Source organism: Leopardus geoffroyi, chromosome A1, assembly GCF_018350155.1.
Source record: "Leopardus geoffroyi isolate Oge1 chromosome A1, O.geoffroyi_Oge1_pat1.0, whole genome shotgun sequence".
Taxonomy (NCBI): domain Eukaryota; kingdom Metazoa; phylum Chordata; class Mammalia; order Carnivora; family Felidae; genus Leopardus; species Leopardus geoffroyi.
This window is the reverse complement of record NC_059326.1, coordinates 7,053,065-7,072,536: the sequence shown is the minus strand read 5'-3', so window position 1 is coordinate 7,072,536 and position 19,472 is coordinate 7,053,065. Positions and strand designations below refer to the sequence as shown.

The window sequence follows — 19,472 nt, the reverse complement described above, 5'->3', positions numbered from 1 at the left end:
AAGAAACTCATCATACCATGTTTCAGGATGCAATACGCTGTAATACGTTATATAAGACGCTTTTATTCAAAGTGGTTAGAAGTTCTGTGTGTTTCTGGAAGGTATGCTTAGGTATCTGGAAGATTCTCTCATGCAAAACATCGTATTTCCCGAATAATAATTAAATGAGTCCTCACTGTACCTAAGGCAAACATGTTGTCAAATGCATATTATAGTACAGCACTTAGATTGTTTGATTACACTTACCCTTCCGACCATCAGAGCAAAACCGTGGCTCTGGCAACCCAGGTTCAGTATTCTAAAACCTCAGCCCCATGAATGTATAAAACTCACTAAAAAGAAGTCGAGCCTCTTACCGTAGAAATGCAGTTAAATAATACCTGAAGCCTTCACGTGTCGCAAGACCCTCAACATCAGTTCTAGGTAAATCGTACCTATTGAAAGGTGTGTGTTTCCAATTGAAAGGCTAGAGTTGACAGGACTCTCTTCCCAAAGACCAATTTCCGAAAGATTTCAGTCCGTGGAGAGAAAATACGGAGTGCTAGAATGAAAACGGCGCGAAGGACATATGCAGAAAACTATGGCTACCTCCTTTGCTTGCACGGAGAAATAACACAACTAGTGATGCCCGGCGTTATGCTCGAAACGGAAAGAAACACACACGTGGAAACTTAAGAGGGGGCCTCTTTGGTAACTTTGAAAAAAACAACTGGGAAAACTAGGCTGGGATGGTTGAAAGTAAACACACACAAAGAAGCTTCTAGAAACTTGAGCCCGTGCATCTGACTGCTGAAGCATTCCTCCATTTCTAATGGGGATTTTTTTTTTTTTCAACATCCCTCACAGATTATTTTTGACTTAGCCAAGCAGGGAGCCTATTCTAAAGCCTCCCAATTTGAAAATCACGGAAGCTTTATAAAGTCCCCCACCTGCACCTCTCTTTAGGAACACAGTCCTTTCTTCTCTATAAAGGATGAAAACCTCCAGCATATAAAAACTTTGTTAGGCTGTCACTATCAATAGGGCAAAAAAAAAAATAATAACCGTTGACAAAGAAGGGACAAATTGCATCTTCGAATAAGTTTTCTTGAGGCTCTTGTTAAAAGCTATAACCTCCGATGTTAACTAAATTTAACCCATCCTGACCCTCACGGTGGCCCTTAACCTCTTCTTTCTTCTGCTTCCTGTGGCTGCTGGAGACAACGGGCCCAGTCCTTGGAAAAGCGTTCTCTGTAGCACACAAAAGGCCCAGCCTTCCCGCTACCCCGCCAGGAGGCCCGGGATCAACCGAGGGGTCAGCACCTGTGCGGAGAAGCAGGTGACAGTGGACCGCCAGCGTCCGTCCCGAGCGAGCTGTAAGAGTGTCTACCCTTCAGCCACCACGCAGCAGTTTCAGGCATTCAAGCCACCGCGGTTCAGGTTTTCTTTGTGAACGCAGACTTTAAACAAATTAACCTATTGCTGTTCAACTGACTGTAAAATTAATAGATTTACTGTTGCAAAAAAGAAAGAAAGAAAGAAAGAAGAAATACTGAGAGCTTTCACTTCCACTTTGGTAAGGTCACGGATGCGTCCTAAGCTGCCAACAAAACAGCCCCGAAAATCTTTGCAGCAGAACCTAGCAACTTTAAGGGAGGGGGTGGGGGGGGGGCAGGCAAACAATGAAACGTACAGTGGAAATCTTCCCGACCCGGTGAGCATGTTAAAACTTCACATCTGACGAGCTTCTCAAAGTGAGAGGACAAATCTCGTTACTAACATTGTAGTTGCCGGCAGTCCTGCCTTCCCTAAAGAGCCTAGCTAGAAAATCTCACGTGTCGGCAAACATTAGTGGGTGTTATTTAAAATGTAAAATGCTAAGAACTTGGTCCTGTTGTGCTTGGATTTACCCAGTATGCATTGTACCTTCTGCAAAGTTTCCCATGCCAGCTGTTGGCACTTTAGCATCACGTCCTATGACGGTAATGGGAATTACGTGCGTTAAGGGTCTCGTTTTTCCAGTGGGGTCTCTCGAGGCTATTTTCTGCTTCGTTCAGTGGCACAAGACTTTTCACAGAAGATAAATGGATCTTCCCGATAGACCTCTCTCTTATTCGGCAGACCTGGGAGCTTTCCAAAACTTTATTACAACAGGCCATTCATCGTAGATGAATTTATCTCCCTTGCTCGCAACCGCCATCGTTTTAATAATTGGTGCCATCATTTTCTGACAAGAGGAATGATTGGTCTGGAGTCTAATGTTATGGGAAACTTTGCACGTGGTCACCGTATTCTGAATCTAGCAACAGTTGGGGAGGACGGAAAGGGTTTTCACACAGATGCGGTCACCAGATGTTCTCCGGCTCTTCTGGGGGAATCGGCACACGCAGCCCCATGACGGATTTAGGTTGAAGGAAGAGATTCATTCCCTCGGTCTTTCAAAAGAGTGAAATGAGCTCCTACGGAAGGCTGAATCTCCCTGCCTCGGAGTTTTCTAAGCGTGTGAACGTTTACGCGCCTGGAATCGACGAATCACAGTTCCCCCTGGGGGTCACCAGTAGAGCTCCGGTGAGAAGGTTTCCAGCTTTGTGTGTTGTGATAATGGGCACATGGTACTGGGCCGAGGGTATCTTCAAGGTGTCTTTGACGAGTTAGCTCACACTCAGCCACACCCCCTTGCGCACCTTGCTTTCCGGGCCCCTCTTGACAAGCTTGTAAACATAGATTAAGGAAAGCGTGGACCCTCTTAGCAGTTAAGAAGGCACCGTAATGAGAAAGTTGCCGCCACTTAAGACAACTGCCGTCAGCTGGATTTAGTAGGGACTACGTAGGATCTCACACACGATGGACTTCAATTCCCCTATTTTCACCAAACTGTCCTGATGAGAGCTCACAATGTAATGTTGGAGGGGATACACAAGCTAGCCGTGATCCGTTAACAACTAGGTGTCGAAGCATATGCTGAATGTGGGAAGCCGCGCAGGCTCTGAGTCACCTGTGTGACCTCAGAGTAAACGCAGGATTTCGTTAGTGGAAGATCAGCCTCTTAAAGTTATTGTCTGTAGTGACGGTGGCATCACGACAGAGTCGAGTGTTAATCACTTTTTGAAGAAATCGCCCGCAGAATAATTACTTTGTGGAGCGGGTACGTTGTGCCTCAGTGACCTCAGGCCGAGACTGTCTCCAGGGGCTTCTCTGTTCCAAAGATTCCCACCATGCCTGTGGAGAGAGGGGATTTTCAAGGCGAGGGGTGGAATTTCCCTTTAATCCTTTCTCAGAGCAAAACACCAATGTACACATTGTGTGAGAAACCGTGTCATGTGGGGACCAACCATGGGAATTAATGGGGAAATTACTCTCTGGAGGAAAATGCAAACGTTTTAGAGTCCCCTGGATTTGAGTTTTATTACTTCTGTTTGGGTTTTTGGTTTTGGTTTTTGTAAATTATGGGTAGAAACAATAGCAACTGAAAACGTGTGTAAGTTCCTGAGAGCCCTAGAGGCCATAAATACAGGAAGGGGACCCAAGCGAGCCAGTTACCTGCTTTACTATTTTTATTCCAGGGTCTCCAAAATCTGCCACCACGGAGCTGAATCCGACTCCCAATGACTTTTTAAAAGCTGCCGCATCTCATTTCAGCTGGAGGTCAAGGCCGAGTTCAAGAGAAGAGATTTAGAACAAAACAAACAAAAAAGCTTCCCTCTGAGGGCATGTCTGCAATGTGTGTATTTTCCGGCTCATCTGCTTCCAGGAACACTCAAGCACCTCCTCCTTGAGATATCTGATGATGACAGTCTAGGAAACTTCTCGAATCATCTACACCGGACACACAGCCTTCAAAGAGGGGATACCAATGGGGTCCTGGCAGGTAGCTCCAGTTACCTAATGATTACTTCGTGTGAATTCATTCAAATTGCAACCTTACCAAATTTCAAGTCCTTGGGGCGCCTGGGTGGCGCAGTCGGTTAAGCGTCCGACTTCAGCCAGGTCAGGATCTCGCGGTCCGTGAGTTCGAGCCCCGCGTCGGGCTCTGGGCTGATGGCTCAGAGCCTGGAGCCTGTTTCGGATTCTGTGTCTCCCTCTCTCTCTGCCCCTCCCCCGTTCATGCTCTGTCTCTCTCTGTCCCAAAAATAAATAAACGTTGAAAAAAAAAAAAATTTCAAGTCCTTAATTTGGGCACTAAAGCCCTTTAATCTTACGTATTTCACAAACACCTTCACAGACTTGTAACCCTCCTGCTTCCTTAGTTCAGTCTAGCAGTGGAAGGAATATTTGGTATTAAGACTACCAACTCTGGCTTCAGGCTGCCTGCATTCCTTTATTCTTTTTTTTTTTTTTTTAAGTTTATTTACTTTGAGAGGGAGACAGAGCACATGAGCAGGGGAGAGGCAGAGAAAGTGGGAGAGAATTTCCAGCAGATCCTGTGCCGCTGTGGGGCTCAGACCCACCAACCGTGAGATCACGACCTGAGCCAAGGTCAAGAGCCAGACGTTTGACTCTGCTACTGGTACATGACCTTGGCTGAACCTCTTTATGCTTCAGTTCTCTCATCTGTGGAACAGGGTGAGATGCTTGTATTGAGGAGTAAGTGATTTGAGAGAAGTAAAATGCCTAGAACGGTGCCTGGCAGGTAAATTCTATACATGGGCATATGCATAATTGTTGAGCACCTACCCACAGTATCTCATAGTCACTCTATCCCCGTATCTACACTAAACAAATTCATATCTTGGTATTATGGAATAATTTTGGTAGAGTAACATGAATCTCTAACTCTTCTGGTGTAACTTGGAAATGGCCAACATGCAAATACTAACCGTGGACTTCGGGCCACCTACACGCTGTTTCTGGGTTTCCCACTTCACTATTTCAACAAAATAGTCAGCACGTAAGATGCCAGACACTGGGACAGAAACCTGGGCCTCTAATCTCAAGGAGCTACTTAAAGCTGAACTCGTGTTTTGATCTGCAATAAAGCAGGTAAAATCGGATTCAAGAAGTCATTGAACGAGAATAGAGCAATGTGTTGGCGGGGCTGTAACATCCTCTAAACGTGGTTTGCTCGCAATACGGTAAATTCCCTAACGATGTAGCTTCACTAAGTCACGACGGCAGATTTCCACTGGGCGCTGAGGAATTTCCGATCGAAGACGAGGTGAGAGGGCAGGAAATTGACACCCACAGAGCAGCCTCGCGGACAAGCAGATGACACCCGGGAGCACCCGACTGCACCCGAGTTTTGGGACCGCCCCACGAACTCCGGACAAACCACTTCACCACCACCGGCCCGTTTTTGCCTTCGTAAAACCGACGGCCTGCCGGAAGCTCTCCCAGTTACATCCACTGAATCCCACACGCCCGGCCCCATCTCCGGATCTGTCTCCTGGGACCCAGCGCTCGGGAACCTAACACGATCTTTTATTTCCCGGATCTGTTTGCTCACCTGCAAACCGGGGGCAGTGTTCCTTAAATCACGGTAACTATAAGAACACTGACGAAATATTTTAGTCAACGTTAAATTAAGAGAGGAGGCGCAGGAACCGCCCCTCGCCCTCTGCACTTTCTGTCGGAGGACCTCTGCCCGCCAGCTGGAAGGCGCTCCTCCCTACGTCACCTTTCCTTTAAAAGACGCGGGCCGAAGCCCCGCCCACTACGGAGGGCGAAGAGGGCCTCCCCGCGAGGGCCGTTCCCCGGCTTCTTCTGCCAGACCTACCAATCGTCGGCCCGGCACAGGTACAGCTAAAGGCCAGGGGCGCCGAGGGGGTGAGGGGGCCTGTCGCAGGAGGGCTTGGGCTTAGGCACAGACCTGTGGAGGGAGCGGCCTCGCGCTCGGCCGTGTCCCTGGAAGGTCAGTGCCGCCCTAGCCGCCGAGCGGAGCGCGGAGGGGCGCCGCAGGCCCTGCCGCGGGGCCGGGGATCCGGCCGGCCTCTAGGGCCGTCTTTGGGACCGGGACGCTGCCTGCGGTCGGAAACCGCGAAACCGAGACTGGACGCCGGCCTCCTCCCGCTCCCCTGGGCGGCCCGCCCCCCCATCGGGGCGCACGTACGGGCACGCACGCACGCCCCACGTCCCCACGCCCCTTCTCTGGCAGAGGCGCGCCGAGAGACCCCCCCGCCCCCCCCCCCTCTTCCCGGCGTGGGCGTGGCCGCACCCGAAACACTTGACCGCGGTCCGTTCTGCGGAAGCGCTCCGCGTCCTGTACTGTAGTCCCTGGCTTCGGCCACATGCCTTTTCTAGAACCCGTAGCCTCCGGAGGAGGCCGTGGCGGGGAGGGTTACTGAGCGATTGCGGGATCTCGGTTTTCCCGATTTATTGTTTAATAGGCTCCGTGGCTTAAGACTCTTGAAAGAAGTAAATAGCTTTCCGACTTGAAAAGCCTCAGTTCCACGTTCGTGGAAGGCCTCCGTCTAAGTACAGAGAGTGGAGGGGAGTCTGTAAAGTCAACGACTGTTTCTTGTGCCGCGGACGATACAGTAAAAGATAACTGAGATTCGTTCCCAGCCTCCGAGAACTTGCCGTCTAGTAAAGGAGAGAAACAGCAGTAAGAAAATCACAAAATTGTAATTGCGATAAGGGTCATAAAGGACAGATAAACTATACTGTACAAGCACTTGATGTTGAGCTCCACAAACAGATGAGGGAGCAGGGAGAGTAGTGGCTGACGGGCGTAGTTTGGAAGGTAATCCGAAGAATGCCCAGAGAAAGGGAGCACTGAGCAATGATCTGGCGTTTCCTAAGCTTAAGGGAAGAGCGTTTCAACCCTGCACCGCCAGTGTCGTTTAGACAAGGAAGAAGTTTGGTATAGAACGATGCTAGAGACGTGGCAAGAGGCTTTGGCCTCATGAACGATGTTGGCCTGTAATTTGGGGCGATTTTGAGGTGAGGAGGGCATGGGGTGTGGTGAGAGCAACTCAGAGACGGGAAGGGATTGCAGGGTTCAAGTGTGTAGTTAGGAGACTGGTGGGAATCCAGACAAGAGATGTCCAAGTTCAAGATGTCTTGAACTAGATGGGTGGCAGTGGCTATGGAGAGAAGTGGATGGATTTTGAGTGGTGTTAGGAAGTGAAATTTGTGAGACTTGGTGTTGGGTTAGCTAGGAGAGTGAGGGAGAGCAAAAACGGAAACGATGTGGCTCTGGGTGGACTGTGATGCTGGTCCCTGAGATGACGGTTGTGGAAGAGGAAATGACCGTGTAGAAGATTCATGTACAGGAATAAGTCCGACGTTAATATTGAGTCTGTAGCTCTGGATTTTAAAGCTTTAAAAAAAAAAAAGTTTCCTGGATGGTTGGTTATTAAGCTATTTCAATAAAATAACTAAAATATAAAATAAATGAAAAATGTCGTAGCTAAAGAAATGTGGTTAAGAAATTGGCCAGAGACATGTGTTGGCTTTTTCCAGTGTTGCAAATCAATGTTCTAGCTCTTAAAAAGCCAACCTGAGTATGGAGAGTACTTTGTTCTCCTTATGGAAGAGCAAAACCAGAGCCAAGGGACAGCAGCGGGCAAGCTCAGTGACCATGTTTCAGTCCTCTGGGATTAAAGCTGTACAACTCAAACCCGTTGGAAGGGGAAAGATGAATAGTTGGCAGGTCGACAGGCAGAAGCAAGGACTTTGTGAAACTCCTGTGAGAGGTGTGAGAGGCTTCTTAAAGCCCTAGGGATTGGCGAAGTTAATTTCACAAATACTTAGTTCACAAGACTCCGTGTAACTTTGATCCAACCTCTCTGGAAATAACGTCAGTAAATACGAGCTTGTGAATATCAGCAAAATCAGAAAGAAAAGCAGTGAGGGTGCAAGCAATTTAATCTCTTACAGGACAGGATCATAACCTGTATCGTATCCACATATCATAACCACATATTTAAAGCATTTTCCCAGAAGGTTCGTGACAGTACCTTCTGAAGAGATACCACAAAAAGTAATGCAAAATAATCTATCAAGGGGAATGCAGCTGTCCTTTGGAGCAGTAGTGACTTGGCCACTTTTTTTTTTTTTCTTGTATATGACTAGCAACCTTCCTCATAATAGCCCCAAACTAGGAACGGTCTAAATGTTCCTCAACAGAAAACTGGGTTTAAAATCTGGAGTATATTCATACACTGGGACAATCCTCTGAAATAAAAAGGAACAAACTGATGATACTTGCAACAACACAGCTGAGTCCCCAAAACATGCTGAGATGCCTTTCAACAAAGAGTACATACTGCGTGGTTCCCTTTATATGAAATCTTAGGGCAGACTGGTGGAAAAATATGAGGACAGTCTTTGCCCCTGGCTGGGGACGGAGACTGACTTGGAAGAAGCATGAGAGAACTTTCTGGGGTGATGGTAATATTCTACACGTTGGCAGGAGTTTTGGTTCCAGAGATGTTTGTACTTGTCAAAACCGATACGATTAAAAGATACAGTTAAGGTTTGTACATGTCATTGTATGTAAATTTTGCCCCAAAGTGAAAGGAATCGTAAACAAATAGTGAACCCTAGTTCATGGTATGCGTGCAGAAGTATTTGAGGATGAAGTGTACCAATGTCTGCAATCTACTTTGAAATGTATCCAAACACAAATGGATGGCAGAAGGAATAAATAGATAAATAAAACAAGGATAGCAACATGTAGCATCTAGATGAATGGGTATTGGGTGTTCACCGTATAGTCTTTCAACTTTTCTGTATGTTTAAACATTTTCGTAATAAAAATGGGAAGAAACTAGTCCTCAAAGAATATCGTTCATTTTAAACAACTGCAGACCAATGTGAAGAGATAACGCAGCCCTAAGCTCACCAGAAATACACAGCGTATGGAAGTAGCCACATGTTTATTTCATAATGTCCTGCTTTATGGCTGAATATTTAAAATCATTTCAATTTCTTATGGAATATGTGCATCAAACACTAAATCTACTCCGCGTTGTGTGCATTTGGAATAATGCAGCTGTCATTTTTCTCCCGTGGTCCCAGGCAGGTTAGTGATGGTGTTGAAGAGATCCAAGCAGTGGAGAGAGGACCGAAATTAGTAGGGGTGAAGGGGTTTGAGGGCACTTGTCAGTTTATCCTCCAGTGCTTGCAGGATACATTTTGGGCGATCCAGTCTCAAGTAAATAAGGAATTAAAAAAAAAAAAAAAAAAAAGGAAATTATATGGTTGTTTTTTTCCCCCTAGAGGTAGAGTTAGCTACCGAATTAAAAACTACAACTAGATGCAGATCCCCCCATTTTAGGATGATCTTAGTAAGGTCTGAGTTACCATGAGACCAGAAATGGATACCCATACTATAAAATTGTGTGATTTAAGTAAACGACTTTAAGATAATTGGCTTTTAAAATAGTTTTGGATGTCTCAGAAGGGATAGCTGTGGCAGAAAGTAACCAAATGCACCAATATTGTCATGAGAATGTAAGCATTTCTATTTCGATTTAGACCGCTGGCTCATTCAGCCTACTGTTTGTTTGACAGAGTATCGGAGACATTTAATCAGAAATCTTATGAGAGAGCAAGGCTTTCTATTTTACGTCCACCTTGAAAGGGTTCTTAACCTTGTTCTCATAACCCCAGACATCCTATAGCTTAAACTATTTGAACCCACTTAACATTATCGTGTTTTATTTTTGGGGCGCCTGGATGGCTCAGCGTGTTCAGTGTCCAACTCCTGATTTCAGCTCGGGTTGTGATCTCAAGGTTCATGAGTTGGAGCCCCGCATGGGGCTCTGTGCTAACCGTACAGAGCCTGGTTTCGGATTCTCTGGCTCTCCCCCTCTCTCTGCCCCTCCCCTGCTTGCACTCTCTGTCTCTCTCAAAATAAATAAATAAACTTAAAAAAAAAAATAATAATGTTTTATTACTTATTTCCTTATGTCGTCTTGTTTTGAGAGGGTCCTGACCCAGCGGGTGTTTGTTTTTTTGCGGAGGAAGGGCAGAGAAAGGGAGACACAGAATCTGAAGCAGGCTCCAGGCTCCGAGCTGTCAGCACAGAGCCCAACGTGGGGCTCGAGCTCACGAGCCGTGAGATCACGACCTGAGCTGAAGTTGGCTGCTTAACTGACTGAGCCACCCAGGCGCCCCTGACCCAGGGGTTCTTGACAAGAGAGGAAAAAGGAAACACCTCGTGTGTTGAAAAAGCATCCCCAGATGATGCTGGTAGGCCTCTGGTTTCTGAGAAAAACTGCTCCAAAACATGTTAACTTTTAATCAGTTAGCATCGTATAAGTTCTACTTCAGACTGAAACCATCTCCGTTTACGACGGTGGGACACTTTCAGGCTGCTTTGATGAAAACTAGATGGAGAAATAAAGGCGATCTGCATTATTAAAAACTTCAGACTTTTAAATCTGTTAAGTCTCTAGACATAGGCTTCATTTAGATACAGCACTGAAACTAATGAAGAGAACATTTTTTAAAGGTGCGTAAAGCCAGAATGCCAACTGATTAAATTATAGTGAAATCTATAGCCTGTTTCGACTGGAACAGTCATAATTGCATGACTAGTGGACTTTTTCCTTCCCGTGGACAGTTGCTTCTCTTCTAAAAACTTTCTTTAAAATTTTTGAATGTTTATTTATTTGAGAGAGAGAGAGAGAAAGAATTAGCGGGGGAGGGGCAGAGAGACAGGGAGACACAGAATCCGCGAGAGGGAGACACAGGCTCCCGGCTCCAAGCTGTCAGCACAGAGCCCGATGCGGGGCTCGAACTCACAAGCTGTGAGATCATGACCTGAGCTGAAGTCGGACACTTAACCGCCACTCAGGTGCCCCTAAAAACTTTTTAATTATGAACAAAATTATACAGAGAAGTTGTAAGACTGGTAACAGAACACCCGTGTAACCATAACGTAGATTCAGCAAGTGTTGCCATACTGCACGTATATTTTCCGCCACATCCTGTCAGAGTAAGTGGCAGATGTCACAGTCCTCTACCCCGCAAACAACCAAGTCCCCTCCCAAGAATGGCATTGTCCCTGAGACCATGCACAGGACTTCTCTGATAGCATCTGGTCCATCAGGAATCTCGTCCATATCCAGCTTGTCCCCTGTATCTCTCTTTTTTTCTTTTACAATGTATTGTCAGACTGGTTTCCATGCAACACCCAGGGCTCATCCCAACAGGTGCCCTCCTCCGTGCCCATCACCCACTTTCCCCTCTCCCCACCCCCCATCAACCCTCAGTTTGTTCTCAGTGTTTAAGAGTCTCTTATGGTTTGTCTCCTTCCCTCTCTATAACTTTTTTCCCCCCCCTTCCCCTCCCCCCTAGTCTTCTGCTGAGTTTCTCAGGATCCACATATGAGTGAAAACATATGGTATCTGTCTTTCTCTGCCTGACTTATTTCACTTAGCATAACACTCTCCAGTTCTATCCATGTTGCTACAGATGGCCAGATTTCATTCTTTCTCATTGCCAAGTAGTATTCCATTGTATATATAAACCACAATTTCTTTATCCATTTGTCAGTTGATGGACATTTAGGCTCTTTCCATAATTTGGCTATTGTTGAAAGTGCTGCTGTAAATATTGGGGTACACGTGCCCCTATGCATCAGCACTCCTATATCCCTTGGGTGAATTCCTAGCAGTGCTATTGCTGGGTCATAAGGTAGATCTATTTTTAATTTTTTGAGGAACCTGCACACTGTTTTCCAGAGCGGCTGCACCAGTTTGCATTCCCACCAACAGTGCAAGAGGGTTCCTGTTTCTCCACATCCTCGCCAGCATCTATAGTCTCCTGATTTGTTCATTTTAGCCACTCTGACTGGCGTGAGGTGGTATCTCAGTATGGTTTTGATTTGTATATCCTTGATAATGGGTGACGTTGAGCATCTTTTCATGTGCCATCTGGATGTCTTCTTTGGAGAAGTGTCTATTCATGTCTTCTGCCCATTTCTTCACTGGATTATTTGTTTTTCGGGTGTGGAGTTTGGTGAGTTCTTTATAGAGTTTGGATACTAGCCCTTTGTCTGATATGTCATCTGCAAATATCTTTTCCCATTCCGTCGGTTGCCTTTTAGTTTTGTTGATTGTTTCCTTTGCAGTGCAGAAGCTTTTTATCTTCACAAAGTCCCAGTAGTTCATTTTTGCTTTTAATTCCCTTGCCTTTGGAGATGTGTCGAGTAAGAAATTGCTGAGGCTGAGGTCAGAGAGGTTTTTTCCTGCTTTCTCCTCTAGGGTTTTGATGGTTTCCTGTCTCACATTCAGATCCTTTATCCATTTTGAGTTTATTTTTGTGAATGGTGTAAGAAAGGGTCTAGTTTCAATCTTCTGCATGTTGCTGTCCAGTTCTCCCAGCACCATTTGTTAAAGAGACTGTCTTTTTTCCGTTGGGGATATTCTTTCCTGCTTTGTCAAAGATTAGTTGGCCATAGATTTGTGGGTCCAGTTCTGGAGTCTCTATTCTATTCCATTGGTCTATGTGTCTGTTTTTGTGCCAATACCATGCTGTCTTGATGATGACAGCTTTGTAGTAGAGGCTACAGTCTGGGATTGTGATGCCTCCTGCTTTGGTTTTCTTCTTCAATATTACTTTGGCTATTCGGGGCCTTTTGTGGTTCCATACAAATTTTAGGATTGCTTGTTCTAGCTTCGAGAAGAATGCTGGTGCAATTTTGATTGGGATTGCATTGAATGTGTAGATTGCTTTGGGTAGTATTGACATTTTAACAATAGTTATTCTTTCAATCCATGAGCACCGAATGTTTTTCCATTTCTTTGTATCTTTCTCAATTTCCTTCATAAGCTTTCTATGGTTTTCAGCATGTAGATCTTTTACATCTTTGGTTAGGTTTATTCCTAGGTATTTTATGATTCTTGGTGCAATTGTGAATGGGATCAGTCTCTTTATTTGTCTTTCTGTCGCTTCATCAGTGGTGTATAAAAACGCAACTGATTTCTGTCCATTAATTTTGTATCCTGCGACTTTGCTGAATTCATGTATCAGTTCTAGCAGACTTTTGGTGGAGTCTGTCGGGTTTTCCACGTATAGTATCATGTCATCTGCAAAAAGTGAAAGCTTGACTTCGTCTTTGCCAATTTTGATGCCTTTGATTTCCTTTTGTTGTCTGATTGCTGATGCTAGAACTTCCAACACTATGTTAAACAACAGCGGTGAGAGTTTGTCCCCTATATCTCAACAGACCTTTTCAGTTGCTTTTTTCAAACACACTGTATTTTATCATTATGTCTCCTCTGTCTTTTTAAATCAAGATTAGGCCCCCCCTCCCTTTTCATTCCCCATAACACTGACTTCTTTTTAAAGACACCGAGCCAGTTGTCTTGTCCTACAGTCTGGATCTGTCCGATTGTTTCCTTGTGCTGTCATCTGATTTGTTCCTCTCTGAGTCTGGCCCTTGTATTCCTTGGAAACTGGAAGCTAAGTGTAGAGGCTAGACCAGGTTCCTGTTAGACCTTTTCCAGCAGGACTGCTTTGCAGAAGGCACCGAACAGGTGCCACACTGCACAAGGAGGCATGCCCTAGGATGTTGGCTTCTTCCCACCGGCGGGATGCTGAGTCTGACCTTAGGTCAGGCAGGGTGACGGCCAAAGTGTGTTTTCCCCATTTCGATTTGCAGGTAATCTTTGCGCCGCCCTTCGGCACCATATGAATACCTCGTTTCCTCATTAGCTTTTTACCTCATGATTTTGCCTCCGTCCTTGCCCGAATCCGTGATTTGATTGAAGGTGGCAAAATGGTGATTTGTAAATTACTTCTCTTCTCCATTTATTAGCTGGCATTCTCCTCTAACGAAGAGCTTTTCCTTCACCAACTGGGGATGATTACTGATTGTAGTTCTTCCTAAAGAGGTAGGATGACGCTTCGTTCTTTTTCTTGACCAATTTTCACAGTGAGGAGTCAGGGTAATAGTCACGCAGGGCTCTGGCAAACGATCTTTCTTTTTGATAGATTTTTGCGTATTCAGTGTGTTGAAATAACTTTCAGCCATTATTCTTTAATGTTGAAATTACCGCACGTTTGGCCAGCGGGGGTCTGTCCATGCTACCAACCTGTGAATGAAACGTCAACAAACGATATTAAAGTATTATCGGGGCAATCAGAAAACTGGATATTTAAAGGAATGATTATTAGTTGGGGTAGCGTTATCATGGTTATTAAAAAGATAAAAGAGGGACGCCTGGGTGGCTCAGTCAGTTAAGCATCCCACTCTTGACTTCGGCTCAAGTCATGATCCCAGGGTCATAGGATCGAGGCCCACATTGGGCTCTGCCCTGAGCATGGAGTCTGCCTAAGATATTCTCTCCCCTCCCCCACCCCCCCCCACCCCCCGCCACTCAAGAGCTCTCTGTCTCTCTAAAATAATGTTTTTTTATGTTTATTTTAGAGAGAGAGCCACTCGTAGAGCATGAGCAGGGGAGGGACAAAGAGAGGGAGACACAGAATCCGAAGCAGGCCCCAGGCTCCACGCTGTCAGCACAGACCCCGACTCGGGGCTCGAACCCACGAACCGTGAGATCATGACCTGAGCTGAAGTCGGGCGTTCAACCAACTGAGCCACCCGGGCGCCCCCTCTCTAAAATAAATTTTAAAAACAGATAAAAGAGTCCTAACCTCCTAGAGATGACATATTGAATGACATATTGAAGTATTTGTTGGCAAGATAGGATTTACCTTGAAGTGTTTCATGGGTGGCTGGCAAGGGGGGTGGGGGGAGGGGAATAGCCCAGGCCGAGAGGAAGCGGGTTTGGCCACATTCTATTAATTAGGCTGCGTGAGGGATGCTTAGGGTTTGATTATACTATTCTTCCGGGACATGTTTGGAACTTTTCCTAATGACAAGTTTTTTAATTATTTGAACCTAAGGTGGGATTTGCAGTTCAGATTGAGTAATCTCACAGCTCTTTTTTCTTAACTGCGTATTTATGTTTTTAATCTATGAAAAGCTTATTTTGAAGGAATGTGTACCCGTTCAGCTTTGCTGACGTAAAGCCAAAATGGAGCTCGTTTTGGAGCTTAATTGCTGTGTAAATCCAGGAAATTTGAAACTCTCTAAAATGTAAGTAATGGTAAAGAACTTAAAGAAAAACGTGGTTACGGTATTTCTCTACCTTTTCCTCTTCTTGGAAAGTGTTTTTAAAGCTTTAAAAACAATTCCCCACCATTATTCTGAAATAGTCTTTATTTTGTAAATAAATGTACTAGTATAAAAAATACTTCTTCCAGGGGCTCCTGGCTGGCTCCGTGGGTAGAGCATGTGACTCTTGATCTCAGGGCCGTGAGTTCAAGCCCCCATTGGGCGTGGAGCCTACTTAAAATAAAATTAAAACTAAATACATAAATAGAAATACTTCTTCCCTGTAAAAGATTGAGGAAAAAAATTGCAAGAAGGATAGGGGGACAAAATCACTTGGGTCTTCGACCACAGACAGCCAGGGTCTTCCTAAATTTCTTTTCATCTTTTTCCTATGCCTTGTCTGTTATTTGCTTACTTGTCAAAAATCCTACATTTGGAATTAATATTATCTGTTTTAATGTGTTGAGGATTCATTACACAGGACGCCTCAGCTTTCATGTGTTATTGCCAGGGCCGCCCTAACTCACTGTGAAATTTGGTGCTGCCGCTGTTTTCCTGACGATAAATGGAAAAAAGGTCATCTCTGGTCTCTTCAGACTGTCCTGCTTTTTGGGTTTGGGGGCTTCCTCCAGCAACAAATACCTGGCTTTTTGGTGAAACAGTGCTCTGGCAGCTATTTAAAATCCAATTTGCTCCTGTCTTAGAGCCTTTAGCACAAGGACGGGGGCGGGGGGAGTCCCCAACCAGGTAATGACCGAAAGGGAATTCATCCCATTCACCGGGGGTGGAGCGTTGGCCGTAGATCTCACTAAGGTCAGCGGACACGTGAAGTGCCAGCCAGAATGCGAAGCCGGGGGACCCCAGCGTCCCTGTACAGTGCTAGGGAGTGACGCGCAGAGGTCCCTCCCGGCTATTCCCCTTGTCTCAGACATTCACTGAGCACGTCCAGGCTGCGCTGGGCTCTGGGCTCTAGCGTTCGGAAGGCAGCCGCGAACAGAATGGGACTGGTTGTGAACATGTGTGCAAATAACCAGATAGTATGTCCGGCAGGGGACGTCTGTAAAGGCAAGGCAATGGCTTTGAATGCGATGGAGCGTGCGGTATTCTACAGAGCAGGGAGGAAGCCTTGCTGAGCAGTAACCCTGGGGCCGAGCCCCCGGGTTCACGAAGCACACAGCCGGCTGCGGGGCGGATCTACCCGCGTTACATGCGCCCGGAGGAAGACTGTGTTCACAGGCCATCGAGGCTGGAACCGCGCCGCGGAGGCGGGGCAGGTGCTGCGGGCAGAGGTGGCTGGGGGCCCGCTGTCGGCCCCTTCAGGGGGTTGGCTTTCTCCCCCGGAGTGAGATGGAAACTGGTGGAGGGTGATGAGCAGAGGAGGGGCATCATCTGCCGTGTACCTTGTAAAAGGACCCCTGGGCTCACGCAGGTGATCAGTTACAGGGGGGAAGGGCAGAAGCCGAGTGCCGGCGGGGGGCCAGGACCCATACACCAGGTGAGAGAGGATGCTGTCTTCGGAGCGGGGTGATAGCAACAGGGAAGGGGTGGGTGGTTGGATCCCGGAGGTTTGTAGAGGGTGAACAGAGCCGGACCGACGAATCGCTGAGAGAAAAAGGCGAGGGAAGGATGCCTTTGCTGTCTGGGGCCTCGAGCAGCTGGAAGGGCACGCGGCCTTTCTATGAGCTAGGGAAGACCGAGGGAGGAGTGAGAGCGCGGGGGCGGTGGTGTTCCCTGTGGGTGACGTCCGATATCTTAGCGGACAGGTCTGGGCGGCAGGCAACTCTACAAGTTGGGGAGTCAGGGGAGAGGCCGGAGCCAGGGCAGCCCGTGGCAGGTGTTATCCAGCTAGGACGGTGAGATGGCGTGCATCCCTTCACTTTCACTCGATTTACCGTGTCTTTTTTTTTGGTCGTATCACTTGCCACCAGAGGCGTGAGGCGGGGGTGATGAGGGCAGGATCGGTGGTCGTACAGCCCAGTGAGGTCCAAGCTAGCCACCAGAGGGGGTTTCCGGTTCTAGGGAACACTCCAGGTGACTCTCATTGCAGGTGACCCAGGGACCGTTCTTTGAGAAGCACTGCTGAAGGCACCTCGTCCTTTCCTCTTTTGTCGTGGACAGGGCCCCCTCCCTGAGTTCTTGTGTTACTCAGCAAACCCCAGAGGATGTGAGTGGGTCCTCTCATCCCTCTAGCCCGCACCTCTGGGCTTGGCCTAACGTGCAAATGGAAGGAGAGAGACACTTAGTGGGCGAGAGAAGCAAGTGAAAAGCCAAAATGCCGTTTGTAAGAGCAGCAGTTATTCCCATGCAGTAAACCAGCTTCACCCCGTGTGCCTAACGCTTAGTTAACGCTTGGTCGTCACCCCTTATTACCTCGTGAGTCATCCGTTCGGTTTATGAGGGCGGCACTTTGATTCCTGTCGGGATAGTTCCTCTCTGAGAGTCCTCCCAGAGTGCTCCCAGCTTTCCCAGAATAGTGCTTTTGTGTTCTGGATACCTCCAGATACACTGATAAGTTCTCAACAGCTGACTGTATTCACAGTTTATGACTTGGTATTTATGAATCGCCGAGGATGTTATGTACTGCCTTCTAAATAAACCTGTAGGATGATACTTGCTCTCAGAGTCAGCACTGTAGTGCTTGGGAAATGGATCAAATGAGGCAGCTCGGGAAATAGATCCTTGGGAAATAGATCAAATGCGGCAGCACTGGGGGAGGAAACGATGGAAAACGAAAGCACTGTGCAAATACGGCTTGTTCTGACAGTAACTTGCACTGGAGCCGGGACCACCGTGACCTAGTGTGACTACAGTCACCTGACAGTCCATGTCATTGGTGGAAATTTCCTGTGCACGGGTCCACAATGTTTGCAGATGACACAGGCCTGCAGCCCCACACACGCCCTCCGTGCACCGTATCAGACCACGGGGATGAAATGATGGCACGGTAACAAACCTCTCTCCCTACTTTTTAGGATGGCCACTCTTCTTCTAAAGAGGCTAACGTTGCATACCGTAAAGACTGGAAATAATTGCATTAGATGTCCTGGTACATACACCCTGCACAAGACCGCACCAGCATGGCCGTCCCTCCGAGCTTCTGGCCCGAGACTGTCCTGCCCGATTCACGCAAAAGCTTTCGGTACCGTTGCAGACACCCAGGACGAAAGGAAGAAGAAAAAGAAGAATGAACCAGCTCTTAGCAGCATCGGAAGAAAAATTCACGAGCGGGTTATTCACGTGCTGGATGAGGCGGGCAACGACTTGGGCAACATGCACCGAGCAGACGTGATCAGGCTCATGAACGAGCGGGACCTGAGGCTCGTGACAAGGGACAGCGGCGCGGAGCCCCCGCGGTACCAGCTCCTGACGGGGGCACAGATCCACGAGGAGCGCCTGCGACTCCGGGAGCTGGGAAAGGCCCACCCGAAACCCGGTAGGTGACCTGCTGCCCACGCCCCGAGCCCCAGGGACCGCAGAGGGCGTCTGCCGAGGTGCCTGGTGACAGCGGGGGTGTGAGCAGTGGGGTAGTTCACGGCCTCCCCACCATCTCCCGCATCTTTCTCCAGCTCTCGCTTCACTTCCATTCCTCCTCTCGTCTTTTTTCCTCAATGCCCTGTGGTCAGCGTCGCTTCCTCGTGTAAAACGAGGGGGAAATAGGGAGGCACCCCAGAATGACGGGACCCCTTTTCCTCTTGGCCTGGCCCGGGGGTGGCAGCATCTCTGGCGGCCAGAATGAAATGAGCCTCGGAAGCGGTGGGATGGGGTCCCTGTTCCCCTCTTTCCCGCTCGTCTCTAACGTGGAGGCGCCTGGCCAGTTGGCCGGAAGCCCTTTCTGATCTCCGAAGGGATTCATAGAGCATCTTCCACACCCTGTTGGTAGTAAGGCTCATTTACACATTTACCGATCACCTTACCACGGCCTTGTCTTTTATGCCTTAGGGAGCCAGGAACTAGACATCAAGTGAAAATTTTTCATGAGTCCTAATAAGTGCTGACGGTTACGAAAGCTTGTTTTATGGAAAACACTCTGGGGCAGGGGCAGGAGACGGGTCCCAGAGCTGCCACAGCGAGGTTGTGTGTCTTAGGAAAATCACATGGTTCTCTGTGGCTCAGTTGTGTGGCACCACATTCAACAAGGATGTTGGCTGGGAAACAAAAAGTCTTCAGAAGAGGCCAACCGGGATGGTAAGGGCATCACATTGCATCGCAGAAAAAACGCAGAACAGCACCGAGAAGCTTGGAGAGCTTTGGCGGGGGTGCTCTTTGCAGAGATAGTTGAAGCGCTGAGGTGGTAAAGGCATTAATTTTGTTCCGGTGGCGACGTAGGACCAGCTGCGGGAGCTTGAAGGAAGCGAGGAGGTGCTTTTAGGTGTTCCTAAAAGGAGGTCTTTTAGGAAAATTACTTTTGGGAATTAGAAAGCATACCGAAAACTATACACACCTGTTACCCACCATCCAAAATGAACAAGCATTAACGTTG

At 47.4% G+C, this 19,472-nt stretch overlaps 1 protein-coding gene and 1 long non-coding RNA gene across 6 annotated transcripts in view; one reads left to right on the top strand and one right to left on the bottom strand.

The window, feature by feature from the left end:
* Window positions 1-43: 43 nt before the first annotated feature.
* LOC123590843 lies at window positions 44-5,500 on the bottom strand. Its single transcript, XR_006709006.1, has 3 exons — window positions 4,797-5,500; window positions 3,520-3,618; window positions 44-3,198 (listed from the first exon to the last, which is right to left on the bottom strand). It is a non-coding gene; the product is annotated as an uncharacterized LOC123590843 (long non-coding RNA).
* Window positions 5,501-5,609: 109 nt separating this feature from the next.
* Window positions 5,610-19,472, top strand: part of MTIF3 (mitochondrial translational initiation factor 3) — a 17,057-nt gene continuing 3,194 nt past the window's right edge. For 2 of the 5 annotated variants that reach the window (XM_045463897.1, XM_045464202.1), the window contains exons 1-4: window positions 5,620-5,712; window positions 13,691-13,766; window positions 14,862-14,974; window positions 17,965-18,425. In XM_045463897.1, coding sequence (XP_045319853.1) covers window positions 14,913-14,974; window positions 17,965-18,425 — 523 coding nt within the window. In that variant the 5' untranslated portion in view covers window positions 5,620-5,712; window positions 13,691-13,766; window positions 14,862-14,912. Of the gene's footprint in view, window positions 5,713-13,690; window positions 13,767-14,861; window positions 14,975-17,964; window positions 18,426-19,472 lie in introns of all 5 variants that reach the window. The other 3 variants (XM_045463986.1, XM_045464137.1, XM_045464057.1) reach the window with 3 other exon arrangements.